Below are 19,363 nucleotides of genomic sequence, written 5' to 3' on the forward strand. Positions count from 1 at the left end.
AGCATGTTATAGGACAATACAATGTCAATAAATATGCATTAAATAAAATACTTAATTTTTCATTTTCAAAGAAATATTTTTGTGTCGTGATATATTTATAGAGTTAAAAAAAGTGTGATTTATATAAGGAAAACAGAAAAAGACATTTGTATAAATAAGTTTCATCAGACGGAATGTTCTGACTGTGCAATATGTGTGACAGCTAGGTAAGATGGGGCAGTAAATTAAGTAATCTTGTAGACTTTTTCAACACTGATTAACATTATATCGTGAGTTTTTAACGTATACAAGTGGAATTTTAATTAAAAACCACCACATTAATTAAATAATAAAAAACATGTAAAATCCAAAATAGGCATGTAATACTGTTTTATTTGCATAAAAATGATAAAAAAATGAGAAATGAAGTAACAACAATATAATTATAAAATAACAATATAAAAAAAAATTTGCTTGTTCACGATATAAAGTGCGGTCTTTCGGATATATGTGGTATACCGGATAAAATGTTTGATGGGCATACACCAAACAGAGTTTCCGTGGCCATATATGGTGATGTGATAAATATAAAATATCGAAAGGTGCTTATATGATAATATGATAATCTACCTGCAGACTATTACTACTCGCGAAAATGCTAAACTTAATTCTGATTGGGACATTTTTTTTCTCAGAAATAAGTGGTTGTTAAAATCTCTTAAAATCAGAAAACAAGAAAATCCAAATTCACTCGTTCTTGTCATTTACAATTCAATCAAATGTCATTCTACGTAAAACTGCTCAACTGTTGGTCCTAAGACTGTTATTCTATCACATAAATTAACAAAGAACCAGCTCCGTTAAAAATGTTTTAAGGATTTCACCGTTGTTTACGAGGTTTGTAAATATTTCTTGGAGTACAACCACTAAATACTTCAATCTGGAAAAAAAATGAATACAAATGTCATTCAACATGTCATTCAACATGTTTATTGCAAACATATGTAAAATTGTGTGAAACAAGGTTTTTAATTTACAAAGAAACATATACATAGGTATAAAATCATTCTGTCACGCAAATTTTACATGTATATCAGTACAAAAACATACTTATGGAGATTTGTCTCATTGGAAATCATACCAAATTTTCTTTTTTATATTATTTAATATGACCGACAAGTCAATGTCAGTTTATAGCGTGCTAGTTCATACGACGATATCATTCTGACTTCGAGCAGTCTAGTCTTTTTGCTCACTCCAAAATGTCACGTGCTTAGTGGCAATTGACTAAGCTAGTAGAAAAGACTGAATCTTAACCGATGCTCACAAAATTTATAAGCACTTGTCCTCCCAAATGTTTCCCCTAAATAAAACCTACATCATGACGATCATTTAAATTGCTTGCGTTTTAAAATAATCGCAGACGTAATTAAGATCTCAAATGAAAATATGTACTGGAATATGAATTGAATGTCTATTCTTGTAACGCATTTAATTAAACTGGGACTTTACCAAGATTCTTCGAATCAAAGATATTTTATCCCTGAGAATAGATACGTTTTAGAGAACTTGGCCTTAAACAATTCGTTCAAAACTTGTAAATTCAACAACACAATGTCTCTTTGATTGTGATTCTGTAAATTCAATCAACACACAGCTCTAGGCAAATCAAATGTGTTTTCAAGTAAAGTAAGAACAGATTCTCTTCGTATAGAGATAAAATTGAAAATAATATTTAACTTACACTATCTATTAAACCTTTGTATCCTGAACCAGGTTTAGGACAACCACCTATTACAATAGCATTTGATCTTGTTTCTAGCATACCTGAAAATTAAGAATAATATCTAAAAACGTCTTGTTCCTTACACAAATAAACAATTTCAAAAGTCATGTTTATTAAATTAATTTGAAACTATTCATAATCCGAGGACACAACACCCAGTTAGTCATTAATAAAAACCACTTACAGTTCCATCTGTGATAAGATCAGGTGCATATATCATTCCAGAATTCATCAATATATCAATGATTGAACCTGGTCCTACCTGTAATGTTTCGTTACCCTCTCTCCAAGTTGCACATTTTCAAATGAATCTTTTTTATGAATATCACAAAATTTCATTTTCATTTTTCTTTATTTTTGGCTTTTCAATATACTTAGCTAAAGTTTCATAACAATAAGAGTTATATCCATTCATAATTCGCCTTTTCAGAATCTAATGCATCCTGGGTAATATTTTCAAAAGCGTACACCAAAGCGTTTTGATTGGTTTAAAACGTCTTAAACAATCGAAATTCAACCAATGACGTAACGTTATTTTCACTTTGGTGTACGAACAATGAAATTACCCATGATGCTTTAGATTCTGAAACGGCCAATTGGATTGTCATTTGAAGACATCTCAACACTCAAACAAATTCAAACTGAATCAACTTACCTCCCAACGGCTTTCTAGATCTATAACCATCTATTGCAGCAACGAAACTATTACCATCATACACATATGTTATGTCATTCCAAGAGTATGGCTATAGAAATAAATAATTATTGCATTACAACTGTTACCATCATACACATATGTTATGTCATTTCAAGAGTATGGCTATAAAATAAAATACATATAAGTGTTTTAGCTTTAAACTGAAGACAGAAGGACACAGTCCCCCAAAAAGGGCATCCATATATAAAATGCGATATAAAATTGATGTTAACAGATTCAAAAGTTTATATAAAACAAATGCACAAATGTAATTGATTAAATGTGTTCAAGCTATGACCGTTTATGCAATTGGAATAATAACATAAAAGTGTTTAAACTAGAAACATATAAACGAAGCTATTGACCTTTTGATCTAAGTAAATAATGCCCTAAATATACGTCTAGCAAAGCATAGCAATGCTCCTTTCTAATATAAATTGCAGAAAAATCAGCCGATTTCATGCACACAAAAAAGGTAAAAAAAAAAATCTCCCCAAAAACCAGATATTGGTATGGTACCGATTGGTTGCACACAACACGTGTACGTCATTATATATTTAAGTGTTACTTACATCGAAATGACTATTGATTATTGTTCTTCTACTAAAACTGGTACTTTTGGCTACTAATTTCACTTTATGATTTTCTAATCCTATTGCAACTGTCGCAGTTCCCGTCATGCCACAGTTCGAAATCAAATTTCCCTTTTCTGTTGCTTTTGGATCTGGTTTGAATCGTAATCGAATGGCAAATTTCGTTCCAAGTTCTTTATTCATAAATCCCCACAGAGTTATGCGCCCATTTCCATTGAATTGTGCAGCTCCATCATTGATGACAACATTGTGTACATCGAACGCCATGTTGGAACCTGACAACTCCTTGAATCCGTAGTTGAAATTCATGTAAAAATCTGGCTGACATTCTGAATAAGAAACTAAAGTTTGAGAATCACTGACGTTTTTTGTGACCAATATTTTCCGGTTTGAAACGAAAACATCGAGCATAGAAAATCATAAACAACTAATAACGTCACAATATATTGATAATACAAATTTCTAAAATCAAGGTCAACAGGTATTGAGGTCTTATATATGAGACCAATATTTCCCCGTTTTCAATTGCATAAATTGATACATGCTTCCCAACATCGAGTTAAGTCGAGCATTACATTATCATGAATATCACGTGCAGTCATATTTTTGTATTCTAAACGGGAATAAAATATTGAATAGTAGTGCCAAACGATTATTATCAGCCAATCAAAACTAAGGTTTACAATGAAACATACATGTAATATAATTATACACGTATGGAAGAGGGACGAAAGATACCAAAAGGGACAGTCAAACTCATAAATTGTTTCCTCGATAGTAAAAATTCTCAAAAATGCAATGTTACTGATAGAATAGTCTTATGTTACTTAGCACGCATATTTTACTCTATACTGACTCTACACTTGAAATTAGCATTCCCTTTTTTGTATTTAGAAATCAGAACAACTTTTTTTTTAAATTATCATCATATTGTGGATGGGAAACGATGTCCTCCAGTTCTGTATTTCTTCATTTTTAGGACATGTCCTCTATTTCTTATATTTATATTTAGCACCTCAATATTCTGTATTCTTTCTTTTTTATTACTTTCCTTAATTGTTATATTGTTATTTTGCCTTTTAATTTTAATTATTACTCTCTATTCTGCGAACCCCATTTAAACCCTCATTTATTTAACAGTAATTTTAATGATGCTAACCTCTCATTCTACGTCTACCATTACGCCTTGGTCCTGATGTTCTTTTACATCCACACTGTCTTGCACTGAATTGAGTTCCTCTTGGACAAGCTCGAATTCTTAATCCATTATGTTCCAAAGTAAGATAACCATGTCGATTGTATTCATCAGGTAAGAATTTACATGCTGTAAGAAGACAATGCCTTATTTCAGTGACAAAAACATAGCAATTTAATAAGTATGTCGAACCATTTATTGTATGCTACAATTTTCCAAAATATTGACCCATGTTCCAAACCTTATTGATAAAATAGGCGTAGAAACTTCATCAAAAACACTTGGAAGTTATTTGGAAAACATATATAGAGATTGTAATAATACTAAGATGGACGTCATCCTTGAAATAATAGTACCAGTTTTATGCACATTTCGACAATTGGTGTCTCATCGGTTATGCTTGAGTACAAAAATGCATAGCACATTATTTTTCAGAAAAGGGTGAGATAACTTAATTGAATGGAACAGCTTCATTTTGTTCTATTGAAAATTATTAAAATCTTACATTGAAATCGCATTCTATTTTCAATATCATAAGGGGTCAAACAGGGGTCCCGGCATGTTGGGTCCGGTACACATCCATAGTTGTTATAACGGTAGCCTTTCTCGCAACACATAGGAACAGATATTCCGTAGTCACAACGATAGTAAGAACGACATCCACCTGTTCTGTTGTATTGTACCATATCTATATCCAAACATGGATCTGAAAGTCAAACAAAAAATATTACATTCTAAGACATAACAAATTTTAAATCCACATATACAGAAAATAAAATCTATACCAAGTTTTTTTTATTAACAATGTTACTTGTATGCACTGTTATGTTATATTATATAATATTAAACCCCTCCATAGCATTTTTATAGCTCAATAAGTGTTTCGGTACTTATACATCCTCGGCTGTCAAATATGTGGCTCTAATCGTTCTTGATGAATGCATTTCGAGAGTTTCGGAGGAATATAATATCTTGAAAGTGTAATTTTCATTTGTAATTGTAATCATAGCAACAAGTTTCTTGAAATAAATAATATTTACCATCATAACAAGGAACCTCTGCAGGTGGTCGACATAGTACATGGTCCTGATGCCAGAAATATCCGTAGGGACATTCTCTTTGCACCGCAACAACTTCTTGTCCATTGGAATGGAAACATTGAACTAATTTATCGCAATACCCAGGATACTCAGCATAACCAATTCCGTCAATAAACATACTATTGCCACACAATGCTACAATAAAAGATTGTTCTGAAGATAAGATTTTAAAGATGTTTATGTTGGCTTCAAATGCAGCTCATTTTAAAATTATTTATGGTCTCACTGAAATCTCTTGAAATAATGAAAAGTGTTTTTAGATGAGCAACTTTTGTGATAAAATCTTATTTTGTTTATAGCAGTATTTTTATATCTGTGTTTTTGTTTTCATTTCGATATTTCTTATTTTTCGTATGTTAAATGTTGTAACATATACATAGAATGTGTTAAAATCTCGTTTTTGAAATGCTCATGCGTTTATGACAGGTAGATTTCTTATTTTGACATTAGTTACGAATTGATATGATTTTGTTTTGATATTTGGTGTTCAAGCTATTTACCGTCCAAACTTATTTGAATTCGAATGGTTTTTTTTTGGTTAAAAGAGAAGTTTGTTTGTTGTCTCATTGATTTGTACTCCAAATATACGTGTATATGACCTTTGATAAGGATGGTTCGATTGTTGTTGCATTATACCGTCCGAGATTGTATATATTCAAAATACTGACACATGATAAAACTACTTACTTTCTAAAGGTGGAGAACTGACTTCCGGTTCATATTCTCCCACTAGATTATGTTTTCTGTCTTGTTGTGTATTTTCAGCCCCTCTGGACATGTCAAATTTATTGTTTATCTGCTCTTGTCTCTGATGAATCTGCATACTTCTGTCATATAAATCCCTTGAGAGTTCGTTCGTTGTTTCCATTGTCCTCGTCGCTACTCTTGATGTTTTTTCAGGTTTTAACCCGGTCACTCTGACGTCGGTTGTTTCAAGTCTTCGCTTTAGTTGAGATTTTTCGGGTCCTGTATCAGTGACGTATGCTTCTGGTAATGCAGTTTTCTGTGTTTCTTCAATTGTTGGTTTGTCACTCGGTTCAAATGTTTGTTTTTCGCTATGTTTTATTTCTGTAACAACTACTTCCTGATCTTTAATTGTCATTTGTTGTTCTGTTGCTTTACCTTGTATATTGTTTTTTACAAGTAAATCGGGGTTTTCAATTGTTGTATAGACAGGTTCAATACTTGCTTTCTCAGTTCCTTCAGTTAGTGGTACCGTGTTGATTTGTATTGGTTCAGTAACCGTTGAATCAACAACTTCCTGTTTCTGCTCAACTAATCTACTTTCTGGAGCTATTTTAGCTGATTCGGTGTTTATATTTTGTTCATCAATTATTGGTACAGATGGTGATTCACTACCAATGAATGGTGATACGGTATTTTTTATATCAGGTTCAGTAGTGTCTGCTATTTTAGCTGATTCGGTGTTTATATTTTGTTCATCAATTACTGGTACAGATGGTGATTCACTACCAGTGAATGGTGATACGGTAGGTTTTATATCAGGTTCAGTAGTGTCTGCTATTTTAGCTGATCCGGTGTTTATATTTTGTTCATCAATTATTGGTACAGATGGTGATTCACTACCAATTGATGGTGATACGGTAGTGTTTATAACAGGTACAGTAGTGTCTGATAGTTTAGCTGATTCAGTGTTTATATTTTGTTCATCAATTATTGGTACAGATGGTGATTCACTACCAATTGATGGTGATATGGTAGTGTTTATAACAGGTACAGTAGTGTCTGATAGTTTAGCTGATCCGGTGTTTATATTTTGTTCATCAATTATTGGTACAGATGGTGATTCACTACCAATTGATGGTGATATGGTAGTGTTTATAACAGGTACAGTAGTGTCTGATAGTTTAGCTGATTCAGTGTTTATATTTTGTTCATCAATTACTGGTACAGATGGTGATCCACTACCAATGAATTGTGATACGGTAGTTTTCATATCAGGTATAGTAGTGTCTGTTATTTTAGTTGATTCAGTTTTTATATTTTGTTCATCCAAAGTTAACGATTCACTAGCAATAGATGGTGATAAGGTAGTCGTTACCATAGGTTTAGTAGCGTCTGTATGTTTTGATGTTTCGAGTGCCAGGTCATACTTTTCTGTATTTGGAATACCTTTTATCTCATACTGTGGAGTTTCATCAATCTTCTTAACTGTTGTTGTCTCATTAGATGCTGGTATGATATCTACTTTATCTGGTGTGGCTGAAAACGCTAAATCGACATTAACTGTTTCTGGAGAAAACTCTTTAATAACGACCCCATCGACATCTTTAGATATCACGGTATGATCAATTGATGGAGATCCTTCCACTAGAGGTTTGTTGTTAGATAGTGGTTGTTCGTCGCCTATTTTTAAGCTGGTTGACTGCTCAGACATTGTCTGTTGACCTTCAGTTTCCATTGGGATTGTCGATTCAAGCTTTGTAGTTTGGGTGAAGGATTTTTCCGAAATGTCCTTTTCCGCTGTGACCGGTATGATGCCGGCAGTTAATGTAGAAGTTTCTGACACCGTATCAGTTGTTTTATATTGTACCACAGGAATCTCTTTAGTTAATACAGATTGTTCTGGTTGATCCAAACCCGTTCCAGTGGCAGTTTCGGATTGACTCGGCATATATACAACCACTCCCTCTTTACCTACGAGTTGATCTGAACTCTGAACAGATTTTGTTTGATGACTTTTAGGTGGGATTGACTTGTCTGTGAATGCATCCTCAGTAACTTGCGAGACAGTAAGGGTATTTTGTAGATTTTCTTTAGTACCTCCAATCAGATCAGATTGTTGTGAATCTACAGTTTTAGATTCAAGAGATTGACCCAAATTACTTACAGATGAAGTATCCGATTTATCCAAGGAACTTGTATGTATAACGCCAGAAGCTGCTACCTGCTCGCTTTTAAGTAAGTTGTCTTCATAGAAGGTCGCTGGAATAACAATAGCCTCAACATTTTGAGACTTTGTCATTGTACCGTCAGGTACTGTTGCATCCAATGTTTGTGCCTGATCGATTGAGATAGACTTGCTATCCACAACTGCCTCAGGTTTTGTTGCCACAATGCTATCCAAAACTGTTTCGGTGTTTGTTGATGCATTGCTATCAAAAACTGCATCAGCGTTTGTTGCCGCATTGCTATCCAAAACTGTCTCGGTGTTTGTTGCTACATTGCTATCCAATACTGCCTCATCGTTTGTTACAGTTTTGCTATCTACAACTTCTTCAGGCTTTGTTGCTTTATCATTAACCAACACTGCTTCGGTCTTTGTTGGTACATTGCTATCCAAAACTGCCTCAGTGTTTGTTGTAGCTTTGCTATCTACAGCTGCCTCTGGCTTAATTGCTTCATTGTTAAGCAAAACTGCTTCAGTCGTTTCTGCAACATTGCTTTCCAAAATTGTTTCGGTGTTTGTTGCCGGATTGATATTCAAAACGGCATCAGTCTTTGTTGCTGTATTGCTATCCGAAAGTGCATCAGTTTTTGCTTCTGTATTGCCATCCACAACTAATTCAGTGTTTGTTGTTGCCTTGCTATCTAAACCTGCATCAGTAGTTGATGCCTTGTCCACTAAAACTTTTCCAGTGTGTGTTAGTGCCATGCTATCTAAAACTGCTTCAGCGTTTGTCGCTGCATTGCTATCCAAAAGTGCTTCAGTGTTTGTGACTGCAGTGTTATCGACAACTGCTTCAGTATTTGGTACCGTCTTGTTTTCCAAACCTAATTCAGTTTTTGGTGCTGTCATGCTATCTAAAACTGCGCCGGTATTTGCTGTTGACATGCTATCTAATACTGTTCCAGTGTCTGTTACTGTATAACTATCCAAACCTGCTTCATTGTTTACTTCTGTCTTGCTATCCAAAACTGCTTCGTTGTTTGCTACTGCTGTGTTATCCAGAATTGTTTTAGTGTTTACTGCTGTCTTACTATCTAAAACTGCTTTATTGTTTACTGCTGTCTTACTATCTAAAACTGCTTCGTTGTTTGCTGCTGCCGTACTATCTAAAATTGATCCAGTGTTTGTTACTGTATTGCTATCCAAAACAGTTTCAGTGTTTGGCGATGTCTTGCTATCTAAAACTACTTCAGTGTTTGTTGCTGCATTGTTATCCAAAAATACTTCAGTGTTTGGTGATGTCTTGACATCCAAAACTGCTTCAGTGTTTGTTGCAGCTTTGTTATCTAATACTGCTTCAGTGTTTGTTGCTGCATTGTAATCAAATACTGCTTCAGTGTTTGTTACTACATTACTATGAGGAATAGCTGTAGGGACATTATCATTCAAACTGGCCCCTTCATTCACTGGTATTTGATCATTTAAAGAAGGTTTTTCCTCTATTGCTCCTTCTCTGGTAATACTTTGTACAGCATTTGCAGGCAGGTCTTCAAGTGGCATTGGAATAGATAATCCACCAGGCGCGATCGGAGCTCCTCCAACCGCCTTATCAGTCAACTGTTGTTCACTGATTGTTTGTTCTATCACGTCACTTACTATTGTATTATCTTTATTCGGTTCTTGTACAACAGGTCCGCTTATTTCAGGTACACTGATTTTTTCAGAGGTTATAGATTGATCAATCAAGCCTTTGTCCAATGTTGTATCTTTATTTGTTTCTTCTAAAACAGTTCCACTAGATTGAGGTGCACTGCTTGCTTCGGAGGTTTTTGATTGATCTATCACGTTTTTGGCCAATGATGTGTCTTTATTTGGGTCTTCTAAAAGAGTTCCACTTGATTGAGGTACACTGATTGTTTCGGATGTTTTAGGTTGATCTATCAAGTCATTTACCACTGTCTCTTTGAAATCAGTTCCAAATGGGGTGACAATGTATGTTTTAGGGGTTTTAGATGATTCCTTAACGTCATTGTGTAATTGTGTATACTTGATAGGTCCTTCAATAGGGAATTCGATGGCTGTTTGGTGTTTCATTTCAGAGGTTCCCGTATTTACACTGCCTGTTGCTTTTGTGATTTCATTATTTTTCGAAATAGTTCCGGTAGTTGTATTTTCTGTTTCACTGCCGGTTGCTACTAATTCTGTAAAAACCTTATTTTCAACATTATTTCCTTCCATCGGATTTGTTTGCATTGCTGTCGTAGCTAATTTATTAGTGAATGCAGGTACATCATTGGGTATATTATTTTCATTATCTGACCTCGAAGGCTTGTTAGAATCAACAATGGATGAATCTGTTAAAGTCCCCGAATGTTTTGCAATATTTGTCGCAAATAACATTTGTGTTTCCGGTTCCCTAAGTGCTGATCCTTTTAATGGTTCAAATGCTGTTGAGTCTACTGCTTGACTGACAAAAGATCTATCTGATTGTTCTGTATATGATGTTGCTGGAATGCTTACCTCTGATTTCATTGTACCATCTATAGGAACATCAACCACTTGAGGGTTGTTATGAATTGTTGGTGTCAATACGGATTCTTTGGTCGTCAAAGAAATTGTTGGAACTTCATTGTTAATTCTTTTGACATCAACAAGATATTCCGGACGTACATCAACCAGTTCTGATTTGCTAGTGTCTGTTTGGTCTGTTCTCTTTTGTTCCTTAGAACCAGATAATTTCACAGAATAAGTGTTATCCTGAGCAGCTACAATATTTTCTTGTGCAACAGGTTCCATTATAATAAAATTATTATGATCAGTATGTATATTGGAATCAACCCTTGACCCTGAACTTGTTCCTAGAAAGTGTGACATCGGTATTTCGATACCAGTAGATAAACCAGTTTGTTTTGACAACCAAGACTGGTTTTCTTTTATAGCATGGGGTGAGTTATGGTTTAGTTCAATTATTTGAGTTTCAGGTATAACTACTGGAGCATTAAGAACTTCTGGATTACTATCTAGTACATCCATATTTACGGGTGTATACGGCACAGGAACAGATGGCATTTCATTAGCAGACTCTTCTAACTTTGGATTTGAGGCTTTGGCCATATTGGTTTCAGTTTCTTTATGATGGAATGTTCCCGTGTCCATCTTGCCTAAAGAAACAGATGGTTGCTTCTCACTGACACTAAAACCTGATTCTCTCATATTGTGTTGTTTCCGTTTTTGTGTAGGTTCTGTTTGTGATTGAGAGCTAACAGTACTTCCTGGTGTAGACGTGTTAGGATCGGCGGTAGGTGTAGGTAGTGCCTCCTCTGCCCATCCAGTAACCGGGTTAGCGTTTGCAATACTGTCCCATGAATTACCTTCACCTTGACCAGATGTTTTGGTACTGAACGACACCAGCAGAAGAACAGGAATCACAATCATAGTGATGTCTACAACGTAAAAAAGAAATGTCATATAGTTACGACAATAGCACATGTTTAGAGAAGAAACTGAAACTCTGCAATATTGACTTAGTCTTTGACCCTGAAAATTTAGAAAATTAAAGGTCTGTTTTCCGATCTTCTAAAAAATTGACAATTCTCTATCATCTTCATTTTCATTTTCGTATTAAATAGCAATTCGAAATGACAAGAGGAATTATCAAGGCGGAAGTACTTTTTTCGATGGTTCAATCTCGAAAATCTATTAGGAAGAAACATATCAAGGCAACAAATATAAACTTATGGAGTTGCGTGAAGTTTAAGGGGGTAGACCTTGGTTCAGGGAGATAACTCTTTAAATCAGTTAAGCGTTTGTAAAAGTCAAGTTCATCCATGTATTTTAAGCATTTACCTGAAACAGATTGAAAATAATCTATGTAACCTAGAAGCTTAGAATATATTCTTAAAAAATGGTTGACATAAACGTACTGATGATTTTAAGAGTTATTTCCCTTAACCTAGGTCTACCTCCTTAAAAGTAGTGAAAACGGATTGTTTAGTACCATGATAACTCGTTTGAGTATGCCATACTTAAAAAGTGGATGATATTTAAGCTACGAAAGGGACATATTCTGGTTAAGAAAGGAACATTTTCTGGCTACGAAATGGAAGTAGTTCTGTGAATATTTTATTAGCATTGAGATATACATACTTTAAATGGATGTGCAACTTGAATGTTGTTATGAAAATCTAAGGAAGGAAAGTCGAAGTCATCTATTTTCGTAACCGACAATCGCAATCAATTGGTGTTAGTCAAGATAATACGCCGACTTTGTTGTACACATTGTTCCTATTAAGTATTATTCTGATGAAAACCGCGTCCATCATTCGCAACATGGATTGGTTCTTTCGTAAACTATTATTTGTTCCTTTCTAGAAAGAGACGTGTGTGGGAATATTGGCCTCTTTTCATGAAATAACGTTTAATATACCATTTTCAATCCACCATTTTCTACATTTGAAAATGCCTATACCAAGTCAGGAATGACAGTGGTTGCCCATTCGTTTTAGGCGTTTTATCCTTTGATTTTGCCATTTCATTAGGGACTTTCCGTTTTTGATTTTCCTCGGAGTTCAGTATTTTTGTGATTTTACTTTTCCCTAACCTAGAACAGTGGTGTAACAGAACAATTATATATGAACAAACTATAAAAATCAGTTACAAAGGGCTTAACTCTTCATATCGATTTGTCAGATCGATACAGGCACAAAACATGTAACCATTAAAACTTATTGGTTTTCCTGTTTGAATTATTTTATACTAGTTATTTGGAAAGGGGGGATTTTATAGTTTGCAGTTCGGTGGGAACCAATGCTCCGTGTTGAATGCCGACTATTTTACTTTTTTTTGTATTGTACCAGATGAAGATGAGATGTAACTGTATGTACTTTTAAAGCTTTTTGAGAATATAGTTGTTTGAAGAAAAAACAAATGATGAACACGGACACGAAACAATAACACGTAATGTAATGTAAAAAAATATGCTTTTGAATGTATATCTTAATTTTCAGATAATTGAACAGTACCCTAACTGTGTTTACTTATGTACAAATTTAACAAATATTTTCTACACTAATATATGTCCAAAATTGTTGATAAAACCGAAATTTTCATCTAAATTACCGATATTTTCATCTAAATCTTCACGTTTAAATGCTGGTAAATGAATTTATTAAAAACACAAACAGGAAAGTAAATTATCAACAAGTAAGGTAAAAACAAATGTCGTCAGGTTAAATACTAGTATCTAAAATCATCGACGGTAAAAAAAAAAAAAAAAAAGGCTAAATAGTTCACATTTCTGAGCTTGAAAGAGTTTGTTTTTAAAAACGACAAAATTTACCAAACAATATTAGATGTCAAAGTAAAATTGAGAAAGGAAATGGGGAAAGTGTCAAAGCGACAACAACCCGACCATAGAGCAGACAACAGCCGCAGGCCACCAATGGGTCTTCAATGTAGCGAGAATTCCCGCACCCGTAGGTGTCCTTTAGCTGGCCCCTAAAATAATTATACTAGAACAGTGATAATGGACGTCATACTAAACTCCGAATTAAACACAAGAAACTAAAATTAAAAAGTGTCTACTACAGACGTGTTTTTCCTTTAAAAATGCCCTGTACCAAGTCAGGAATATGGTCATTGTTATATTATAGTTCGTTTCTGTGTGTATTACATTATAACGTTGTGTCGTTTGTTTTCTCTTATTTTTGAGTGTAAATTCACATTGCGATAAGACGTGTCACGGTACTTGTCTATCCCAAATTCATGTATTTGGTTTTGATGTTATATAATATATATGTTATATTTGTTATTCTCGTGGGATTTTGTCTATATGTGTTACATTTTAGTGTTATGTCGTTGTTCTCTTATATTTAATGCGTTTCCTTCGGTTTTAGTTTGTTATCCCGATTTTGTTTTTTGTCCATGGATTTATGAGTTTTGAACAGCGGTATACTACTGTTGCCTTTATTTTGCACCATATCTTGCTCTAAATCCTCTTGATTCTACAATAGTTCAGGAGAAAAACTGACCTTCGTTATCTTCTTATCACACCTTTATAGATAACAATATCAAAAGTAGAAATAAAACGATTATAAACATACTCGTATCATATTTTTTGCATAAACAAAGTTAAAAGTATTGATAAACCTCGAGCCTATATTTAAGGGGTTTCAGTGATTGCTTACAGCCTTTTTTTTTTACGTTTAATGTTTTGTCAGGGATCAGGTTGTTGCATTTTTCGTTTGAATTGTTTCATGTTTGGCTTTTTATTTAGCTGACAATTCGGTAAGTAAAGTGTTCATTGTTGAAGGTAGTAGGTGACCAATATTTGCATAAATCCATGTTATCTAGGTGCAAGATCATGCCACATCTCCCTATTTGGTATGTTAGCATGTCGTAATATATTCTTATTGTCTTGCCGTTGATTAACAATTTAACAAAAACGTCTTAATGTCTGTGATATAATGTCTTTATAATTATGACCAGTTTATGATATGATAACCCTGCTGTAGAAGTATTTTAGAAATTAAAATATTAAGCGCATAGAAATCTGTGAGGAATATCAGAATTGACCGCTGGTGGAATAACATGAATTTTACATTGTTTTATAAGATTTTTGCTACTCTTAAGTAAGAGAAATCTTGAATTAATAGTGCTGGTTTTTTTTAGTTATTTTAATAAAACTGACATTCGGAAGCTCACAGCAAGATAAACTCTAACCGTAGCTTAGATTTTTAATTTGCAAAGATAATATCTGTCACGAGATAAGTTTTTTTTTTAAATAAAAGAATTCTTCATCTAATTCATTTTTAAATGACCATTTAAATATGTTAAAGGTTAGGACATAACGGGTTACCTTGTCTTGGTACATATCTGTTTTTATTTTGCTTTAGGTTATTATATATGTTTTGTTGTGACAAGTTGATATAAATAAAAAAAATAGAATTAAACAGATTTCAAAATTTGTCATATTTGTTCTTCGTGATAGAGAACATTTTTTATATTTTATGAATCAAATAAGATAATGTTTATGTTAGTGCTGAAATCTTTATAAAACTGAGATTCGGAAGTCCACAGCAAGATGGTCTCTAATCGGAGCATAGATGTTTCATTTGAAAAGATAATGTCTTTCACGGGATAAGTTATTTTTTTTTAGATAGAAGACACCTTTGCGTAGTTCATCTCTAAATGTCCATTTAAATATGTTAAAAGTTGGGACATAACGGGTTACCCTGTCTCAGTACATATCTGTTTTTATTTTGCTTAAGGTTATTATTTATTTGTTGTTGTTTTAAAAAAAATGAATTAAACGATTTTACCATTTTCATACTTGTTCTTTATGTTAGAGAATATTTCAAATAATCTTTATTTTTGCTCGTCTTTTTATTTTATTATTTTTCTGATTTTATGGAAAGTTTTAGTTTGATAATTTATATATATTGATATGAATAATAAAACTTAAAAAAATACTTGTAAATTGCTGTGGAAAAAAGAATACTCACCCAGTTTGATTTGCTTACATCCACGAATGTGACCTGCTATCTGTATTGAGCCGTTGGAAAAGAAGACTATGTCACTGAGTAATTGACAAATCGTACCCTGGAATGATGACCTTATGTAAACAGACAAACACAAAACTTGTGTCAATTAATGCATTAGCGTGCGCTAGTTGACATAACTTTGACGGCTTCATGATGACATTTTAATTATATTAAAAAAAAAAAATTAAAACACGACATCGCTTCAAATTAATTCTCATTTAAAAATATGATTACGAGGTTAGCATGCATATAATTATAGAATTATTTGTGGTTTATATTTACCATACTTTGTCACTGCCAGTTTAAGAGCAAATTAACAACTCTTAATTGTCTCCTATCCAAAAATTAACCATTGCACAATTCTTACGAGGAAATAACGGAGATTTTACTCAATGAAAAAATATATTTCTTTGATAGATGTTACGTCATGCATGATTTTCTCGCTATGCTGAAAACCATTGATGGTCTTTGTCTGTTTTTCTATCATTTGGTCGGATTGTTGGTTCTTTGACATATTCCCTATTTCCATTCTCAATTTTATGATAAAAAAATATATAAGAAAATATATACATAAATTATATAACGATAGGATTATTTAAGAAGAAAAATATTTCGAAGCTGGATTTGCAAATAAAAACTTTTTCAAGCATTGGCAATTGATATATAGATATAAGAAATAATATAACATAAAATTATAATACAATAAAATGAGTGCAATAAGTGTTTAATCTGGGGGAAACAACCTATAGAAAAAAATTATAAAATATTTTAATATAAACCATGCACTCTAATGTGCATTGTAAACAATTCATATGATTCATTTGAAAACACATGCATAATTAATTAGCGGTAATTAGGTTGATTATTACAAACCGTGCAGACAATTTAATTGTCATATTTCATTCAAGATATGTATATGCTTCTAAAAATATCAAAATTTAAATGAGAATTAATTCATTTAATATTAATCAGGTCAAATGCCTCTGTCAATATGTCCTAATTTTGGTGAGCACGAACGTATCTGACTAGAAACAGCTCATCGCTTTGAATGGGCTTATTATTCAAAATACAAAAATTCATTTCCGTTCAACGCATACAATGTTTTAGTGATGACGGTTACGGCTGTGACCTGACTATAGTCATACTGTAACAAGCTCCGTCATTGGTGCGCTCTACAAGCAATATTCATGAGCATATTTGATTTACAAGAGGTTTACTATACTTATAGGATAGAGCAAAGACACAAGGAATACCAAGTCTTTAAAACGCTGTCTTTTATAAACTACTTAATCTTTTTTGAAGATTTCAATGAAACATAGGTATAGTTGCAGAGCATTGCATTTAGAAATAAAGGTTATTCTGACCTTTCAGACCTTTATAGCTCATTTTGCTTTTTCGTATTAAGTATGTATCTTTTTTCAAGTTTTATCACCAAAACAGCATGTAAATCATTGGAACAGTTTAACTTGAATAAAAGACGATGTTATATATAGTAAAACATTAACTTATTTGGAAAAAATGACATGGCGTTATATAACCACAATACTTTGCTTTCCTGGAAACTTCTGAATTTTCACAAATCGTGAGCATGTTTCATATCTGTTCTTCAAGACGGAAAGACTTCGAATTTTCTACACAGTCCAATTTGGCTTTTCAAGCCTTCTGCACGTTTTGCGAAGGATAAAATTAAAATTATATAATTGATAGTTATTAGTTTTTAGTTGTTTGACGCGATCCCTACAAAAACAACGGATTTGTACATGCGATCAGCGACTAAAACGTGCCACTTGTAGGAAGTGATTATCCTCCCGAGCCACACAAGTTTAACCTAGATTCTTTTGTATGTGAATGTGTGTATGTGTGTGTGTGTGTGTGTGTGTGTGTGTGTATGTGTGTATGTGTGTTTCTTCATATTTTTTTAAAGTGTTTTGTCTGCTCGTTTTTCTTTCTTCCTTTTTTTCCAATCACTTCGTGGAATTTTTTTATTATATAAATTCTTCGATTAGTTATTCAATAATTAAGTCGCAACATCTATTGATTTTACACCGACCATTCATCTTTTGTCAAAGCAGAGAATCTTTTTTCAGGACAAACATTTGTTTCAACTAACTAAAAAACAACAACACATTATTCAGCTATTTATTTTTTGGGAAACTACACATCAAATTGACCTTTCGCTAAAATTGAATAAAATAAACGACTTTTTACTTTTCTTTTCAACATGATTTAGAATCTAATAAAACATTTAAAAAGCAATGCCCCTCCACCACAAAGATGCACAGTACTTATCCATTCAGAATAATATGATATATGACAAGGAACAAATGAAAATTCATGAGAATTCGAAAACAGTTTTTCATTCAACTGTTTTCAAGTTCTCATGAATTTTCATTTGTACCTGCCCATACATCATATTCTGAATGAATAAATCATATTGAAGGATTTTCGTTCATAAATAAATATGTCAATATTGACAATTTATACTTTTATGAGCGGTTTCAATGATTAAAAATCTGAATGAAATGTTCGAAAACGTACATATGAAAATATGACGCTTTGAATTTTATTTGGGAACTCTATATGGTGATAAGAGGGGTTCTAATCAAGAATTGACGAGAAAACAAAAGCAAAATGCCTGAAAATAAAGTGTTTGTTCCCGTATTCGAATTGTGGAAAAAGGTCTTTGGGACCTCTCTCAATACTTATATTCTTGTGTAATACCGGCGTCCCACTTTGCGTATAGCACCGACGTATGGTGGATGTGGTCAAAAACCATGTATGCTGCCAATACGCTAGTAATTTTAGACGCATTCAACTTTTCAATCATATCATGTTCAGGGCATAAAAAGCATATATGTATCCGGCGTTCAAGTAACGTGTGTTTGCGTACTAGTTAGTGTATCTGGCGTTTGTCTAACGTAGATGAAATGCTCGCTACGAAGGAAAAACATCCCTTTATCGTATTTGAAACGCGTCCCGCTCGTACTTAATCATTTATCCGTGCTTTTGGCGGGTCTGGGACATGCAATAATGTGGGTGTTTCACTAAACTAGTACACATTTTTATTTAGGGGTCTACTAAGGCCAACCGTCGGATTGGAATTATCTCGCTGCATTGACGACCCATTGGTGGCCTTCGGCTGTTTGATCGGAATGTTTTCTCTGTGACATATTACCCCTTTCCATTCTCAATTTAATTGTTTTTACTACTTCTGGATTTGTAAATTCACGGACATCTACTATATAAATGTTAGAGCAAGTTTCGTTGAATGTCAGAATACGTTTTTGATACGTCACGGTTGTGTTTTATACGTTCACGGAGCGCTGAAACGACAACAAACACCCCCCGTCCACCAAGCGTATACATTTGCATTTCGACGTACTTCAAACTTATGCAACGCGAGTCTAACGATTGCTTAGTGTTCCTCTTTCGTGCGCCTAACATATATACGGAACTAGTCAAATCTCTGTATGTCTCGTACACGTCGTTCTATACGCCAATATGTGAAGCCGGCATAAGTGAATCAACGTACATTTTTTTGTGTAATTGCATAACAATAGCGATGCATGTTCAGTCGATTATCAGTAAGTAATTCCTCGAAACCAGTGACTATATATATAA

General features: G+C 33.4%; 1 protein-coding gene across 1 annotated transcript; it reads right to left on the minus strand.

Moving 5' to 3' along the window:
• Positions 1-352: 352 nt before the first annotated feature.
• Positions 353-15,844, minus strand: LOC139528069 (uncharacterized). Its single transcript, XM_071323875.1, has 9 exons — positions 15,704-15,844; positions 6,038-11,644; positions 5,291-5,485; positions 4,756-4,956; positions 4,215-4,379; positions 3,035-3,384; positions 2,421-2,511; positions 1,724-1,806; positions 353-919 (listed from the first exon to the last, which is right to left on the minus strand). The coding sequence occupies exons 2-9, from the start codon at positions 11,634-11,636 to the stop codon at positions 860-862; spliced, it is 6,744 nt and encodes a 2,247-aa protein (XP_071179976.1). The 5' UTR covers positions 11,637-11,644; positions 15,704-15,844; the 3' UTR covers positions 353-859.
• Positions 15,845-19,363: the final 3,519 nt, after the last annotated feature.

Source organism: Mytilus edulis, chromosome 6 (genome assembly GCF_963676685.1).
Source record: "Mytilus edulis chromosome 6, xbMytEdul2.2, whole genome shotgun sequence".
NCBI classification, from domain to species: Eukaryota; Metazoa; Mollusca; class Bivalvia; order Mytilida; family Mytilidae; genus Mytilus; species Mytilus edulis.

Bases quoted from the DNA above. Each gene is read 5' to 3' on its own strand.
- LOC139528069 (XM_071323875.1), bottom strand. From the start codon at position 11,636: ATGATTGTGATTCCTGTTCTTCTGCTGGTGTCGTTCAGTACCAAAACA. The intron at 5,486-6,037 runs GTAAGTAGTTTT...CTTTTATTGTAG, and splicing joins CAGTTCTCCACCTTTAGAAA to CATTGTGTGGCAATAGTATG. The intron at 4,957-5,290 runs GTAAATATTATT...TTTGACTTTCAG, and splicing joins AGAGGTTCCTTGTTATGATG to ATCCATGTTTGGATATAGAT.